General features: G+C 40.0%; 1 protein-coding gene across 1 annotated transcript in view; it reads left to right on the top strand.

The window, feature by feature from the left end:
* LUZP4 (leucine zipper protein 4) overlaps positions 1–16522 on the top strand; it is a 54887-nt gene extending 38365 nt beyond the window's left edge. The window contains 3 exon segments of the mRNA XM_032392766.1: positions 10674–10726; positions 15143–15263; positions 16421–16522. Coding sequence (XP_032248657.1) covers positions 10674–10726; positions 15143–15263; positions 16421–16522 — 276 coding nt within the window.
* Positions 16523–16726: the final 204 nt, after the last annotated feature.

Raw genomic sequence — 16726 nt, 5'->3', positions numbered from 1 at the left:
TTTTTTTTTTTTTTTAAAGATTTTATTTATTTATTTGAGAGAGAGAGCATGAGAAGGGGGAGGGTCAGAGGGAGAAGCGACTCCCCGCGGAGCAGGGAGCCGGATGTGGGACTCGATCCCGGGACTCCAGGATCATGACCTGAGCCGAAGGCAGTCGCTTAACCAACTGAGCCACCCAGGCGCCCGCAAATTGGTTGAGTTTTAAAAACCACAAGACATTTTTATTGTGATTAACTAGGTAATTGAGTAAAAGTTTATTTTTATTTTTTTTAAAGATTTTATTTATTTATTTGAGAGAGAGCACATGAGAGGGGGGAGGGTCAGAGGGAGAAGCATACCCCCTGCCGAGCAGGAAGCCCGATGCGGGACTCGATCCAGGGACTCCAGGATCATGACCTGAGCCGAAGGCAGTCGCTTAACCAACTGAGCCACCCAGGTGCCCTGAGTAAAAGTTTATTTTTAGTTCAAAGTTCTCAGTAATTGCTTTCAGTTTGCATTGCTTATAAATGCCTAGTCAAATATTTGAGCACATATTAACAACTGCACAGAATTGCTAGTTTCAGCTAAAAAATTATTTCCAAAATGTATGTGTGGGTTATTGTGTATATAGACAATGTCTGATGTAGGCACCATTTTAATGCTAAAGGCCCCATCCTTCTTATATTAACAGTATACAAATAATTTGCTATAAAAAAATTAAAATTTAACATTGTGATGACAATTAATATTTCTGCATTTCTCAGGGATTTTCACGTTTTACTTCATTTTATACAGTAATTTTTGGTTGTCAAGTGGCATAACACTTCCACTGAGGTCAAATGCCATATTTCTGATGTTTTACATTTTAAAATGTAATGAACAATTCTGTTCAGTTTTTTCTCCTTTATCTTCTATTATTATCTTTTTTTTTTTTTTTTTTTGTAGTCTCAGTACAAATAAGTAGTACTTGCTTGGTTAAGGTTGAAGTTATCAAATGCTGAACTCTTATAAAAGAATAAAATAGGGGCGCCTGGGTGGCTCAGCCGTTAAGCGTCTGCCTTCGGCTCAGGTCATGATCTCAGGGTCCTGGGATCGAGCCCCACATCGGGCTCCCTGCTCAGTGGGAAGCCTGCTTCTCCCTCTCCCACTCCCCCTGCTTGTGTTCCCTCTCTCGCTGTGTCTCTCTCTGTCAAATAAATAAATAAAATCTTTAAAAAAAAAAAAAAAGAATAAAATAATGCATAAAGTACAGAAAATTAATATACTTTTATAACTGATCCCTTGGAGATGAATTCTTCTACTTCATAATTTTCCATTCTAATGCCATGTATAAGTTGACCAGTTAGATGTAATAATACTCTTCAGACCTGGAGTTGGCTTCTCCACCAAGTATAAAATGAAGACTTCAGTAATTTCATGCCCTCACACAAAATCTTCCCCTCAGGCCAGCTTCACCAGGAGATAAAGACAAACCAGAAGTTCTAAGTACATTTCTGCCCTAAACAAGCCACCAATGTAGAAGTCCAGTGTGGTCTAAATAAAAGACAAGTAGTTGGGGGCGCCTGGGTGGCTCAGTCGTTAAGCGACTGCCTTCGGCTTGGGTCATGATCCCAGCGTCCTGGGATCGAGCCCCGCATCGGGCTCCCTGCTCAGCAGGAAGCCTGCTTCTCCTCCCACTCCCCCTGCTTGTGTTCCCTCTCTCGCTGTGTCTCTCTCTGTCAAATAAATAAATAAAATCTTTAATAAAAAAAAGAGAAGTAGTTGTACGAATATCTAGAATATAGAATGACAGCATATTCAGAATATTATTTATTTATGGAGATTTACAATAACTTTTTTCAATTTTGAAAAACCAATATGATTCTCAAAAACTCTAAACAGAATTTATTTATTTATAAATATATTCATTTATTTATATGTTCCACACCTCCAGAATACCCGATTTCAGCTTTTGCTCCGTTTTCCTGACATGGTAATGATATCCAGAGACAGAGACCTTCCTTGGCTACGAAAGTGATGTGTAAATAGAGAAGCAAAGCAGAACAAAAACTGTCTTTTGTACTCTCCACTAAGTAATTTACATGAAATGAATGGCAAAGTGCGCATATCTTTACATTAGCTGGGCTATCCACCTGATGAAAGCTTTTCTAAACACAGATAATAGCTTCAGGGGAAATGAGGTACTTAGTTTTGGAGTGCTTGCCATTTAAACTCCAATTATAGAGTGACAACTGACATCTTATTACCACTCCAGCATTCCAAGTAATTCTTGCAACAGAGTCAAACCTGATTATAATCGACAAATCAGATCTTTGGATCTAAAATCCCTAATTTACTATGTATCACTCTAAAAACAGATGTCTTTTCAGAGTGATTGATTTCCTTATTTTTATTCCCAAATTCTTCACTACTCCCTAGCTCCATTTGGTACCCAATTGTTAGTATTTTTCTTATTTCTTGAAAGAAGATGCCAGTGAGAATCTGGTCTATGTTTTTTTTTTTTTTTTTTTTAAGATTTTATTTATTTATTTGACAGAGAGAGAGACAGCGAGAGAGGGAACACAAGCAGGGGGAGTTAGAGAGGGAGAAGCAGGTTTCCCGCAGAACAGGGAACCCAATGTGGGGCTGGATCCAAGGACCCTGGGATCATGACCTGAGCTGAAGGCAGATGCTTAACGACTGAGCCACCCAGGCGCCCCTGGTCTGTTTTTTTTTTTTTTTTTTAAATGAAAGGCCCCTAATGGAGTATAAGTATCATGAGTGAGTGGAGACAATATAAGAATATGAAGATATGGCTTTGTGTCCCAACTCTGTCACTAAGTATATTGAGCACATTACTTACTATTTCTGGATCTCAATCTCTTAATATGTGAAAGGAGAAATTTGGACTACGTGACTAAGGATCTATGTTAACTGGTAACATCTTAAGAGTTCATGAATTTTATCTTTTTATTTTAAAAAATTGTAAAAAGCAACAGGAAATTTACCATCTTAATTGCTTTTAAGCGTATGCTTGAGTGACGTTAAGTATAGTCACAATGTTGTGAAACAAATCTGCAGAGCTTCTTCATCTCACAAAACAGAAACTCTACACCCATTAAATAATAACTTCCCATTTTCCCTCCACCCCCAACCTCTGGTAACTGCCATTTTCCTTGCTGTTTCTGTGAATTTGACAGCTTTAGATACCTCCTGTAAGTGGAATCACGTAGTATTTATTTTTTTGTGACTGGCTTATTTTATCTAGCATAATATTCTCAAGGTTCATCCATGTTGTAGCATGTGACAGGATTTACTTCCTTTTAAAGGTTGAAAGATATTCCATTGTGTGTCTATACCACACTTTATTTATCCATCGATGGACATTTGGTTTGCTTCTACCTCTTCAAATAAGCTCTCTCCCCCCTTCACCCTTCTGGGATTCTCATAATGCATATATTGGCCCACTTGATAATGTACCATAAATCCCTTAGGCTCTCTTCATTTTTCTTCATTCGTTTTTGTTTTTGCTCTTCCAAATCAATGATTTCAAATGACCTGTCTTCCAGTTTGCTGATTCTTTTTTCTGCCTAATCCAATCTTCTGTTGAACCCCTCTAACGAATTTTTCATTTCGGTTATTGTATTTTTCAGCTCCAGAGTTTGTTTGGTTATTTTTTATAGTCTCTGTCTCCTGGCTGATATTCTTATTTTGTTCATGTATCATTTTCCTGATTTCTTTTAGTCGTGTACCTGTGTTCTCTTTTAGCTTATTGAGCATCTTTATGACTATTATTTTAAATTCTTTGTCAGGTAGTTCATAAATCTGCATTTCTTCAAGGCTGATTTCTGCAGTTTTAATTTGGTCCTTTGATTGAACCAGGTTTCTGTTTCTTTGTATGTCTTATACTTTTTGCTGGGATTTGGGCATTTGGTTTTTGTTTTTTTTTTAAGATTTTATTTATTTGACAGAGAAAGAGAGAGCACAAGCAGGGAGAGCGGCAGGCAGAGAGAGAGGGAGAAGCAGGCTGCCCGCTGAGCAAGGAGCCCAAAGTGGGACTCGATCCCAGGACCTCGGGATCATGACCTGAGTCAAAGGCAGATGCTTAACCAACTGAGCCACCCAGGCGCTCCAAGGGATTTGGGCATTTGAAACAACAAACACCTTTCCCAGTCTTTGTATACTGGCTTTATGCAGGGGAAGACCACAAATCTACTGTCTGGGAGCTCTAGCACCTTTCAGACCTTTTATAGTCTTGCACCCCTTGGCATTTGCCTACAGAACTGCAGCTCTAACGTGCTGCTTGCCTCTGTTTTCAATAGCTTCCAGACTCTGGAACCGGTCCCATGAATGCTCCGAGTCTGGTGAGACAAAAACCAGCCCCTCAGGCAGCCCCCAGAGAAACCAGAACACTGCAGACATGGTCCACTCTTTAGTTTCCATCCCAAGGGAGGAGCCCTAGTATGGGGCTTCCTCCCGGTTGCTCTTTGCTTGCAGCATAGGGGGAGAGACACAAATGGGCACACTAACTGTCACGGATATTCCTACCCCATTCACTGGAATCCCTTCTTGGTTTTACAATGGCCTGGGTGCTATAGCTTCTCAGCTGGTCTCTGGAGTTCTCATAGAGGTATTCTAGTCTATATATTGCTTTTAATTCAGTGTTATCTCTCAGGCAAGGAGGACCCATAGCTTCCTAGTCTGCCATTGTCTTAGTCTGCTTGGGCTGCCATGACAAAATACCTCAAACTGGGTAGTTTAAATGACAGGAGTCTATTTCTTACAGTTCTGAAGGCTGGAAGTCTGACATCAGGGTGCCAGCATGGCTGGGGTCTGGTGAGGGCTTTCTTCCTGTCTTGGATACAGCCACCTTCTCTCTGTGTTCTAACATGGTGGAGAGACAGCAAACTCTGATCTCTTCCCCTTCTTATAAGGACACTAATCCCATCATGGGGCCCTGGCCTCATGACTTCATCTAAACTTAATTACCTACCAAAGGACCCCTGTTCCAGATACCATCACATTGGGGGTTTGGGCTTCAACTTAGGAATTTTGAGGAAACAAAGCATTGAGTCTATAAGTGCCATCTTGCTGACATCACTCCTGAAAAAAATTTAAACAAAAATAGTCACCCAAATGCCTGGTTAACTTCTGATCTTTGTTATGCATGCGGTAAGTAATAATTCACACTGAAGCTGAAGATCACTTACCAAAACACTCTTCTGTATTTTAATTGCATCCAGCATTCTGTCTTAGCTCAGATGTTGAAATATGTGTAATAAAATAATATTGCTTGAAAACATACGTTTTACATAATTTCTTTCAAAATAAAAGGTTGCTTTTTAAAGTTTCAACATTTATGATTTGTATCAGGCTTTTAATAATGAAAAGGAATGAATACTTCCAGAAGCAGACGCAGCAAAGACATGATCAAATGAACAAGAATCGAAGGGTAAGTACCAGCGCTTTCAGTTTTCTAGCAGAGAGTCTATGTAGTTTTTTTATATCATTTTCATTTGAAAAGGCTTTTCTTTTTGAAGCCACTTTCCTTCTAGTAGTTAGTTTTGGCATCTGCATGTACTGATGATTACTTTAATACTTTCTTAAAACCTTTTTACCAACAACAGTGTAGGAAGAAGTCATGTATGTCACACATGTCAACATGAGTCAAGTGTTTCCAGCCTTGTAGTACAATTGCTTACAAAACGTTCCTACTTCCATTACCCTCATCCTATCTTACATTATTTAGCCTCTAAGTGGGCATTAGACACAAGGGAGATAGGATGATACAAATAAAACTTTTTTTTAATTTTAGAGATATTTATTTATTTATTTATTTATTTGACAGAGAAAGAGAGCAAGAGAGCACAAGCAGGGGTAGTGGGAGAGGGAGAAGCAGGTTTCCTGCTGAGCAGGGAGCCCGATGCGACATGGGGCTCGATCCCAGGACCATGGGGTCATGACCTGAGCTGAAGGCAGATGCTTAACAGACTGAGCCACCCAGGCGCCCCACAAAAATAGCTTATTAGTAGTATTATTTTTTTTAAGTAGGCTCCATACCCAACATGGGGCTTGAACTCAAGACCTTGAGGCCAGCCAGGTACCCCAGTAGCATGTATTATTTTATTTTTTATTTTTTTAAAAGATTTTATTTATTTATTTGACAGAGAGAGATACAGCGAGAGAGGGAACACAAGCAGGGGGAGCGGGAGAGGGAGAAGCAGGCTTCCTGCTGAGCAAGGACCCCGATGCGGGGCTCAATCCCAGGACCCCGGGATCACGACCTGAGCTGAAGGCAGTCGCTTAACGACTGAGCCACCCAGGCGCCCCGCATGTATTATTTTAAATACGCTTTTACAATCACTGAATCCCTAGGATATTGTCTTTATTTTATTTATTACTTATTTGTTGAAGTTCTATGAATGGCAGTTATAAGAAATGTTATCTATCGATTAAGCCAATTAAATCTATTTTGCTGGAAACTCCATCTTTAATACAGAACCAATGTGTTTCACATAAGTATTTATTTATTCATTTATTTATTTATTTTTAAAAGTTTTATTTATTTAAGTAATCTCTACACCCCACATAGGGCTTAAACTCACGACCCTGAGATCAAGAGTCACATGCTCTTCCAACTGAGCCAGCCAGCCGCCCCTGACATAAGCATTCGATTGAGTAGATGTAACTCCTACATGAAACATCTAATACTTACTCCTACACATGACACTCTGGTATTTTTCCCAATACCTCTTTACCTATAGGAAAAGACAGGGTAGTTTAAATGGCAGCATGATATAGTGTAAAGGGTTCTAGTCTAGGTCTCAGAGACTTGGCTTCCCTTCCCGGCTGGCTAATCTACTTACTAGCTGTGTGTATGACCTTGAACAAGTCACCTCCCCTGCTCTCAATATTAGTTTTCTTCCCCTATAATCAAGATTAGAATGAAGGACATCTACAAGATAGCTAAAGAGATCTAAGTGGTATGGTGTAGTGACTAATGACAGGGCCTTTAGACTCAGGCTTGGATGGAATCATATTTCTACCACCTCATACCGTATCTAATCAATTTCAATATATACATTTTTTCAGGTTCTAATATCTCTGAAATCAGGAAGTGCCTTACATTCAACGGTATATCATAGTTAAATTGAAAAGCTTTATAAGCTTTTTCAGTGATATCTAAAACAACAGCCCATTTTATAACCATGGTGTCAGATTCGATGAGACATGGTAGCTAAGGAAGCCTGAGCAAGTCGCTTTGAGCCTGTTTTCTCAGCTATAAAATGGGAATACTATGGATCTCCTAGGTTGTAATGATTAATTGAAATATATGTAAACATTTTAGGATAGAGACTGGATTGTGGTAAGCATTCGATAAAGTGGATTTCAAAGGGACTGGATTATGGCAAGCATTCCATAAATTGGGGTTCTTATTATTTTATTATTACTATGATGATGATTATATTAAATTATTCATTATAATTACCAAATGCTCATTATGGCCATGTTGACGTGATTACTTTAAAAATGCATGCCTTTTTAAAAGTCCTTATATTCTAATTAATTTTCTGTGATTTGGGTTTTATACATATATATACTTACTCGTTATTGAAGAGATTTTCAATATGAAGTAAAAAATCCCCATGAGGGGCGCCTGGGTGGCTCAGTCGGTGAAGCGTCTGCCTTCGGTTCAGGTCGTGATCCCAGGGTCCTGGGATTAAGTCCTGCATTGGGCTCTCTGCTCAGTGGGGAGCCTGCTTTTCCTTCTCCCTCTGCCTGCCACTCTGCCTACTTGTGCTCTCTCTCTCTGTCAAATAAAAAACAAATTTTTAAAAAATCTCCATGAGAATATAGGGGCAAATATGAGTATTTTAAAAATAGGAAGAAACTATTTAATAGGCTTCCAGACAGATACAGCTACAACCTCCTAAGTGTTTCTGTTTGTCCATTCATTTCTTGAACCTGACTTCAGTTCCTATCATTCTAATAAATTTTGCTATCAAAAGATTTTTATTACTTCTTTGTTGTCAAATTCAGTGGCCTTTTCTTAGTCCCTTCTTTCTCTACTTCTTTGTAGTATTTCTTCGTTTAATACTTTTGAGCTCTTATTATATACCAGAAATGTGCTATGTACTTGAGAAAGAATCTTTACTCCAAGAGAGGAAGAAAAAAAAAGGAAAGAAGAGAGAGAAGGAAGGAGGGGTGGGAGAGAGAGAGAGGGAGAGAGAGAGAAAGAAAATATAGCAAAAATACCTAGATAGAGGTGGGCCCAAGGTACAAACCAGCTAGGGAGGTCAGGGAAGGCATCCAAGAGGAGAGAATGTTTGCATCGAGTCCTAGAGGCTGAGTAGAAGTAAGCAAAGCAGAAAAGGTGGGAAAGGCATTCTAGTCAGAGGAAATATCATGTGTAAAGGTATAGAAGTGAAAGAAAGCACGGCATGTTTGGCAAACTGTAATTAGCTTGTTTTGACCAGACTGCAGTGGTTTTCAAACTTTGTACTGCAGAGTTCTAGCGGTTTCGAAGTGGTGCTCTAGGCACCAGTGAAAGCGGTTTTGCTTTCCAATATTTTGCATATTGGGATACCAAATAAGATTTTGTTAGAACTCGGTATTCTACCACTTAAAAAAAAAATAGTTTGAAAATCACTGAGCTCAAGTGTAAAGTGTGTGGGTAGAGCTATTGAGAGGTAAGTGTGAAGAGGTAGAGTGTCAGGAGCCAGATCACTGAGGGCCTGTGTGCCATGCTAGGGTATGGATTTTATATCAAGGGCAATATAGAAGTATTGAAAGACTTTAAGGAAGGAAATGGCATTGATCAATTTATTTTAGAAATAATCACATTAGCTCATATCCCTTTCTTCTAATAGCTTCGAGTTGTAATTCCTGCTCTTTTCCCTCCAATTCTGTGGCTCCTATTCTCATTTCTCTTTTTCTGGCTTCTCTACCACCTCTGAAGCTCCTGGATAATCTGCTGTGATTGCCACTGGTTTGCATGTAAACCGTACCTCCATTCTGGTGGCGTCCTTATCCTTCTTTAGTTCTTGGCAAGGACCCTATTAACTAGTGTTGCCAGGAGTAGAATATGGGTGAACATATGTGAGGCTCTGTTTAGCTCATGGAGTCATTGCCCTTAGACACACATCCATCTTGAATTCAGGGCTGCCTTCCGTAACAGGTTTACTTATGAACACTAATATGTGCTTCCAACTTGAACATGAACTTTCCAGTAAGAGCATATTTGATCTGTAACCATTAACTTTGAGGAATACCTCCATGTGTTATGGTCCTTTTATAGTCTACTGGCTTGATGGACTTTTTGGCTGCTATTATATTGTTTGTAAGACTCTTAGTACCAAATCTGCTTGCAAACTATAACTATGGTTAAGATTTCATATAAAAACCACCAAACACCAACTACATGTAACTGGATACACTGAAACCAGTTCAGTTGTGGAGTGATCTGGACCAATTAACATTTGAATGGAATGTTTTCATTATGCTTTGGTTAGTTTCATTGACCACATGTAGGTGTAACCTGTGTTGTCGTTTACAAAGTAATTATAGGGATAAGGGATTTAAGCTAATTATTGGAAAAATCCTAACTTGCACATGAAATGTCTGATTGGGATGCAGGTAAGACTTGCTAAAATTGAGTTATTAGGATAATACAGTTCTCCATCTCACTTAGCTATCTTTTTATTTTTTTTTTATTTTTTTATTTCTTTTTTATTTTTTAAAGATTTTTTTTATTTATTTATTTGAGAGAGAGAGAATGAGAGAGAGCAAGCACATGAGAGGGGGGAGGGTCAGAGGGAGAAGCAGACTCCCAGCCAAGCAGGGAGCCCGATGCGGGACTCGATCCAGGGACTCCAGGATCATGACCTGAGCCGAAGGCAGTCGCTTAACCAACTGAGCCACCCAGGCGCCCTATCTTTTTATTTTTTTACATTTTTTTAAGTAATCTCTATACCCAATGTGGGGTTCAAACTTACAACCCCGGGAACAAGAGTCACCCGCTACTGACTGAACCAGCCAGGCACCCCCCACTTAGTTATCTTAAATACAGTCAATATCACAGGCTTATTATAGCAAGATTATAAGGACACACTTTGTGGATTTTATCTACAATTATTATCTTTCTCCTAGATTCAGACAAGTAACGTGTGGATCCAGGCCACATCTAGATCTTGAGAATTTTCTTGTGGGTCACTATGAGCTATAAGGCCTTTGGGAGGACATTTGACTTTTCCAAATCTTCATTCCCTAATTTGCTATGTGAGGGGGTTGGACTGCTTGATCTCCAGGGGCCCCCTGGCCTTGACAATTCTTTTTTTTTTTTTAAGATTTTATTTATTTATTTGACAGAGAGAGACACAGCGAGAGAGGGAACACAAGCAGGGGGAGTGGGAGAGAGAGAAGGAGGCTCCCGGCTGAGCAGGGAGCCCGATGCGGGGCTCGATCCCAGGACCCTGGGATCATGACCTGAGCCAAAGGCAGATGCTTAATGACTGAGCCACCCAGGTGCCCCATGGCTTTGACATTCTTGCATCAGTGAATAGGGGAGAAAAATCTGAAATTGAACGGTAGACCAAGGATCAAGCAAAGAGAATATTGTTACTGGAAATGTTAGTCAATTGAAGATGTAGAAAATAAGCACCTTGTGCTGAGTACGGAAGCATTTTGCATGATTTGTTTCAACTTTTCCCATTTAGATGTCACCAGAAAATGACAGCAGCCTCCGTAAAAATGATCGAAGACATGAAAGGTAATTGTCGATAGACATCTGTACAATTAAATTTAATTATTCTTGGGGGAAAAAATAAAACAAAAACAAATAAAAGTAACTTACCCCAAGGGGCCTCTAGAATCTGATTCTGAACAATCCATAACAATTTCTGTTAATGATACTAATATAGAACCAGAAAATTCATGAGTAGAACTGCCTGGTTTGATTTTTTGTTTATGTTTGAGATTTCCGTGTGTCATTTTGCTATGGTGAGTATAAGTGTCCTGATGTTATATCTTTTCTACTTAAAGCATGCAGGAATTGTCACCCTGAAGAATTCGGGGCCATGAAGATTTTTCTTCATTTTCAGTCTTAAGATTAAAACCCTCTGCTCTTTATAATATATATCAGACATACTAAGTAAATTTCAGTGTTCCAAATGATCTTAGATTTAAGCATGGAGGACTTTGCCAGGTGAAATTATCAGGAGCATTTGTGTACCCTTTCAGAGCTGTTAGACTCCCTTCAAAGTGGGTCTAACCAAGGGCATCTGTGGCAGTGTTGAAAGAGCTGTGGACATAGGAGCAGATTAATTATGATCGATTGCATTTACTGAGTGCCTATTATGTGCTAGGCACTGTGCTAAGCACTTTTACATTTGTGATATAATTTAATCCCCAGCAATCCTGGGAAGTAGGTATGAACATTTCCATATATAGATGAATAAAATAAGCACAATAGGGTATATTAACTTCCTCAAAACAGTACAACTAATAACATAATTCAAATTTTGAATGATCGATTCAAATTTGGTTTGTGTGGCTACAAAGCTGTGGGCTTTCTATTCTTCTTTAAAAACGAGTTTTACTTATTTATTTGACAGACAGGAGAGAGCACAAGTGGAGAAAGCAGCAGACAGAGGGAGAGGGAGAAACAGGCTCCCCACTGAGCAGGGAGCAAGGACCCTGGGATCATGACCTGAGCCGAAGGCAGACGCTTAACCGACTGAGCCACCCAGGCGCCCCTATTTATTTTTTTTTGAGAGAGAGAGTGAGAAAGAAAGCACGAGTAGAGGGTGGGGCAGAGGGAGAGGGTAAGAAGCAGACTCCCTGCCGAGCGCAGAGCCCTATGCGGGGCGGGGGGGGGGGGGGCTCAATCCCACTACCCAAGATCATGACCGGAGTGGAAATCAAGAGTCAGATGCTCAACCAACTGAGCCACCCAGGAGTCCCTCTACTCTTCTATAGTGTCTCTCCACTAGGACAAGTAAAGACGAGGTTAAAATTTTTAAAAGCCTAGCGTATTAGTTTTCTATTGCTGCTTAAACAAATTACCACAAACCACTTAAAAGAGCACTCCTTTATTATCTCAGAGTCCTATAGCTCAGATGTCCAGGTGCACTGGGCTGGTTTTCTACCTAGAGCCTCATGGAACTGAAATCAAGTTGCTGGCCCTGGGCTGTACTCTTATCTGGAGGCTCTGGGGAAGAATTCGCTTCCAAACTCATTTTAGTTGTTGGAAAAATTCAGTTCCTGGAGGTTGTGGGAATGAGGTTTCTGTTTCCTTGCTGGCTGTCAGCCAGGGGTCACCCTGCTTCTAGAGGTAGCCTGAATTCCCTTTCTTGCAGGACCCCTCTACCCTCAAACCAACAACAACATGTCATGTCATTCTCATTCTTTGTTGTTTTTTTGAAGATCTTATTTATTTGAGAGAGAGAGAGAGACAGCAAGCACAAGCAGGGGGGAAAGGGGAGAGGGAGAGGGAGAAGCAGACTCCCTACTGAGCAGGGAACCTGACGTGGGGCTCAATCCCAGGACCCTGAGATCATGGCCTGAGCTGACGTTTAACCGATGGAGCCGCCCAGGCGCCCTGTCTGTTTTCTTTTTTTTTAAGATTTTTATTTTTTTTAAGTAATCTCTACACCCAACATGGGGCTCAAACTCACACCCAAGATCAAGAGTCACATGCTCTACCAAATGAGCCAGCCAGGTGCCCCTCCTTCTCTTTGAATCACTCTGACTTCTTCTTTTGCCCCCTCTTTTACTTTTATCACATGATTGGACTAGGCCAGCCCAGATAAACCAGGATAATCTCCCTCTTTTAAAGTCAATTGACTCGTAACTTTATTACATCTACAAGGTCTCTTTTGCCATGGATGTGGTATCTCATCATATTCACAGTTCTGAGGTGACACTTTGGGGGCTATTTTTGGAATTCTGCCTACCACATCTAGAATGTTACACTTACCTGCTTTTCAAATTAATAATGTAATATATTGTGTTCAATAAATCAAAAAAACATGTGCACGTTCTGTGGAATGTTGTCAAAGAAAAGGAAAGAGAGAGTAGAACTAAAAGTTAATTAGCAAACCAATATTTATTTAATTACTCAGAGCACTCTCTCTTTTTGCCAAATCAAACATGGGTTTTGGTCCAGTTGGGTCCTCATAGGAACAGTATTTATAACCATAAAAAAAGCAACAGTGAAAACAATACCTGACTTGTTTAAAACCGCTGACTACAGCAACTTAACTAACAATATCAAGATAACCGGACAGCTGTTAGGCTTTTATTGTTCTCTGCCTCTTATACAGTATGACTACATGCTATGGTCTGAATGTTTGTGTGTCCCCCAAATTCATATGTTGAAATCCTGATGCCCCATGTGATGGCATTAGGAGTAGGGCCTTTGGGAGGTGATTAGGTCATAAGGGTGGAGCCAACGTGGCTTAGTGTTTTTATCAAAGAGACCCCACAGAGCTTCCTGGTCCCTTGTACCACGTGAGGCCATAGCTAGAAGTTGGCAATCTATAATCCAGAAGAGGGCATTTATCAGAACCTGATCAGGCCGGCACCTTGATCTTAGACTTCCCAGCCTCCAAAACTGTGAGAAATAAATGTTTGTTGTTTATAAGCCACCCAGTCTATTTACTTAAAGCAGCCCAAACAACTGAAGACACGACATGTGGTCCACATTTTCCCTTAAACTATTTAGCCATCCATTAAAAAAAATCTTCTGTGCTGTTTATTTTCATGAAGAGCTGTTACAATAAGACAGAGCAAGAACCAGACCCACCATCAGCCATTCAGGAAGCCCTAGGTAGAGGATACCCCTGCAACATGGCAGAATGAAAATTTTTGGATAGCCAGGCTGCTTTTTCTATTAATTTCTATGTATCCACATGTGCTGGCTACTTTTTTAATAACAACTGTATTGCGATATAATTTTCACACCATAAAGTTCACCCACTTACAGTATACAATTCAATGGCTTGTAGTATATTAACAGAGTTATGTCACCATCACCATAATCCAATTTTACAACATTTTCATTATCCCCAAAAGAAATTCCTTTTTTTTTTTTTGAGGCACTTCATCATCATTTTTTTTTTTTTTAGATTTTATTCATTTATTTGAGAGAGAGAGCACACAAGTAGGGGCAGAGTGAGAGGGAGAAGCAAACTCCCCTGCTGAGCAGGGAGCCCAACGTGGGGCTCGATCCCAGGACCCTGGGATCATGACCCCAGCCAAAGGCAGATGCTTAACCAACTGAGCCACCCAGGAGCCCCCAAAAGAAACTCCTTGTACCCATTAGTAGTCACTCCCCATTAACTCCTTTCCCTCCCTCCCGCTAAGCCCAAGGCAATTACTAATGCATTTTCTTTATATATGGAAGCTCTGGCTACTTTTGTTCCAAATGCTTATAGGAATGACCATACTGACATAATAGTAAAACTGTTTTGGCATTTAAGTAGTAGCAAAACTCATCTAGTGGTTTTGAAGTAACAATATAAAAAAGGCTAGATTAAGGCAGGCAAGTGATCCTCTTGGATGCTATGCAAACAGTCCTAGATTCAATACTTGGAATCTTTTTAAAAAAGATTTATTTATTTATTTATTTGAGAGAGGTGGGGGAGGGGCAGAGGGAGAGGGAGAGAGAATCTCAAGCTGACTCCCCACTGAGCATGGAGCCTGACGTGGGGCTCCATCCCAGGACCCTGAGATCATGACCTGAGCCAAAATCAAGAGTCAGCTGCTTAACTGATTGAGCCACCCAGGTGTCCTGGAATCTTTTATTTTTTTTTTAAGATTTATTTATTTATTTGAGAGAGAGAGAAAGTGGTGGAGGGGCAGAGGGAGAGGGAGTCTTAAGCAGACTCTGAGCTGAGCATGGTGCCCGACACGGGGCTTGATCTCACAACCCTGAGATCATGACCCTGAGATCTCAACCTGAGCCGAAACCAGAAGTCAGATGCTTAACCGACTGCACCACCCAGGAGCCCTAATACTGCGATCTTAATACTAAAAGGAACTTTGAAGATTCTTGAGTATACCTTCTTCATTATATAGCTGGTGGAAGAGAGACCTAGAGAGGCTAAACTGAATGGCCTAAAGTTGCTCCTTTAATTAGTGCCTGTGAAATATGTTTTTATTAAATATTACATTTAATTGACAGATACGTGAAACATGGGGTTAAAGCTTTACTCCTCACAAGTAAAAAAACAACAACCAAGAGTTCTCTGCAGCAGCCCAGAGGAAAATACCTGAAACTCAACTTTCAAGCAGCTGGTAATCAGGTAAATGTAATAGAATTGCACCATAAGCTTGCCCATGAAATGTTCAAGAATCCATGTCTATTTTTATATACAAGGGTTATCTTTTATGTATAGGAAAAAAAAGTAGTTAACCAAAGCCTTTCTGGAGCCCTTTAATACACAAGAAATTTCTTCCCTGTATTTCACTTTTGTGAAAGACACGGAGGTCAAGAAAATAAACTGACCTCAATTACTCATTTTTTAAAAGTGAACTTCAAGTCAGTCATGGATTTATTTCAATCTACTGTGCATTTACATCTGTAGTGGTCTTAAAGCTCAACATGGTTCTCACCTGCCAAGGAGACACTCTGTTTACCAGACTGTGTACTAAAGAAAGCAAAAACAAAAGCAAAAATAAAAAAACTAATGTATTTTTACGGATTTTCACAGCAGGGGTTGAAATCAAAAGAGTGATCTGCCAAACTTCAGTTAGTAACAGGTTAAATTAACCAGGGCACCCTGTTCCATCCGTATTCTGATTAATTGTGTTCCACATAAAAGCATATGACCCAGACGTGGGAAATAGGCAATTTATAGTATTGGAGAGATGACTGTGCTTCTGAGCAATACCAGTCTGGCTTCTGATTTGGGTTTTGGGGTGGTGGTAAAAAGCAATTTCTTGAAGATGGAGAGAGAAGCTTAGGCTCAGTGCCAGTCTATATAAGGAAGAGACGGGAAGTTAAGTCTTGGGAGATCTATGAGGTATTCCAGCTGGTTATATAGACTAATAATACCAATTGGAAGTCACTTAGCCCTAGGGGTGTCTTCACAAGGCAGATGACCAAATTCCTGGGCATAGTTGAGGCATTTAATGTCCACTGCAAAGAAGTAAGCCTGCCCCTCATCCCACTTACTCTGTGGGTAATTGTATGCTTTCTTCGCCGCCTCTTCAATTAAAGCCCTTTGAGGACACTGTTTAGCCTGTAAGAACCCAAGAGGTCGCTATACCATAGATCAGGCAAATTCCTTCATGCTTTCAGGGTCACAGAGAGGAGCTCTATGCAGTCTCTTCAAACTCATGGTCTTTCTCTGGTCACTCCCAGTCTTCTCCTTCTGTCCCCTGTCTACTTCAATAACCAAGTTCCATGAGTATTTTTTAACGTTACCCACTGAAGTCATAGCCTCTCTTTCCTTCACAGACTAAGCTTTTACTCAGTGAAAGATTCTCCAAGCTGAAAGCGAAGAAAATACAAGAATCATTAGTTGTCAGTTCTGAAGACCAAAAAGCCCTTCCATCTTAAAGGTTTACTGTTAACAGGGATATTGTAGTGAATTAATGCTAGAGCCTAGATGTATTCTTTCAGTATTTAACTTTTTGCTGCTCTTGTTAATGTATTTTTTTCCTAAGTAAGCTTTAGTGTGAATAATCTGTCAAAAGTGTTTACATAAAAGAAAAAATGTTTACTTTGTTTGCATAAAATAACAGGAAGATAAGTAAGAAGTAG

The sequence above is a fragment of the Phoca vitulina genome, unplaced genomic scaffold (genome assembly GCF_004348235.1).
Source record: "Phoca vitulina isolate PV1807 unplaced genomic scaffold, GSC_HSeal_1.0 scaffold69, whole genome shotgun sequence".
Taxonomy (NCBI): domain Eukaryota; kingdom Metazoa; phylum Chordata; class Mammalia; order Carnivora; family Phocidae; genus Phoca; species Phoca vitulina.
The sequence above is the reverse complement of the archived record's forward strand: the minus strand, read 5'-3'. Positions and strand labels throughout refer to the sequence as shown.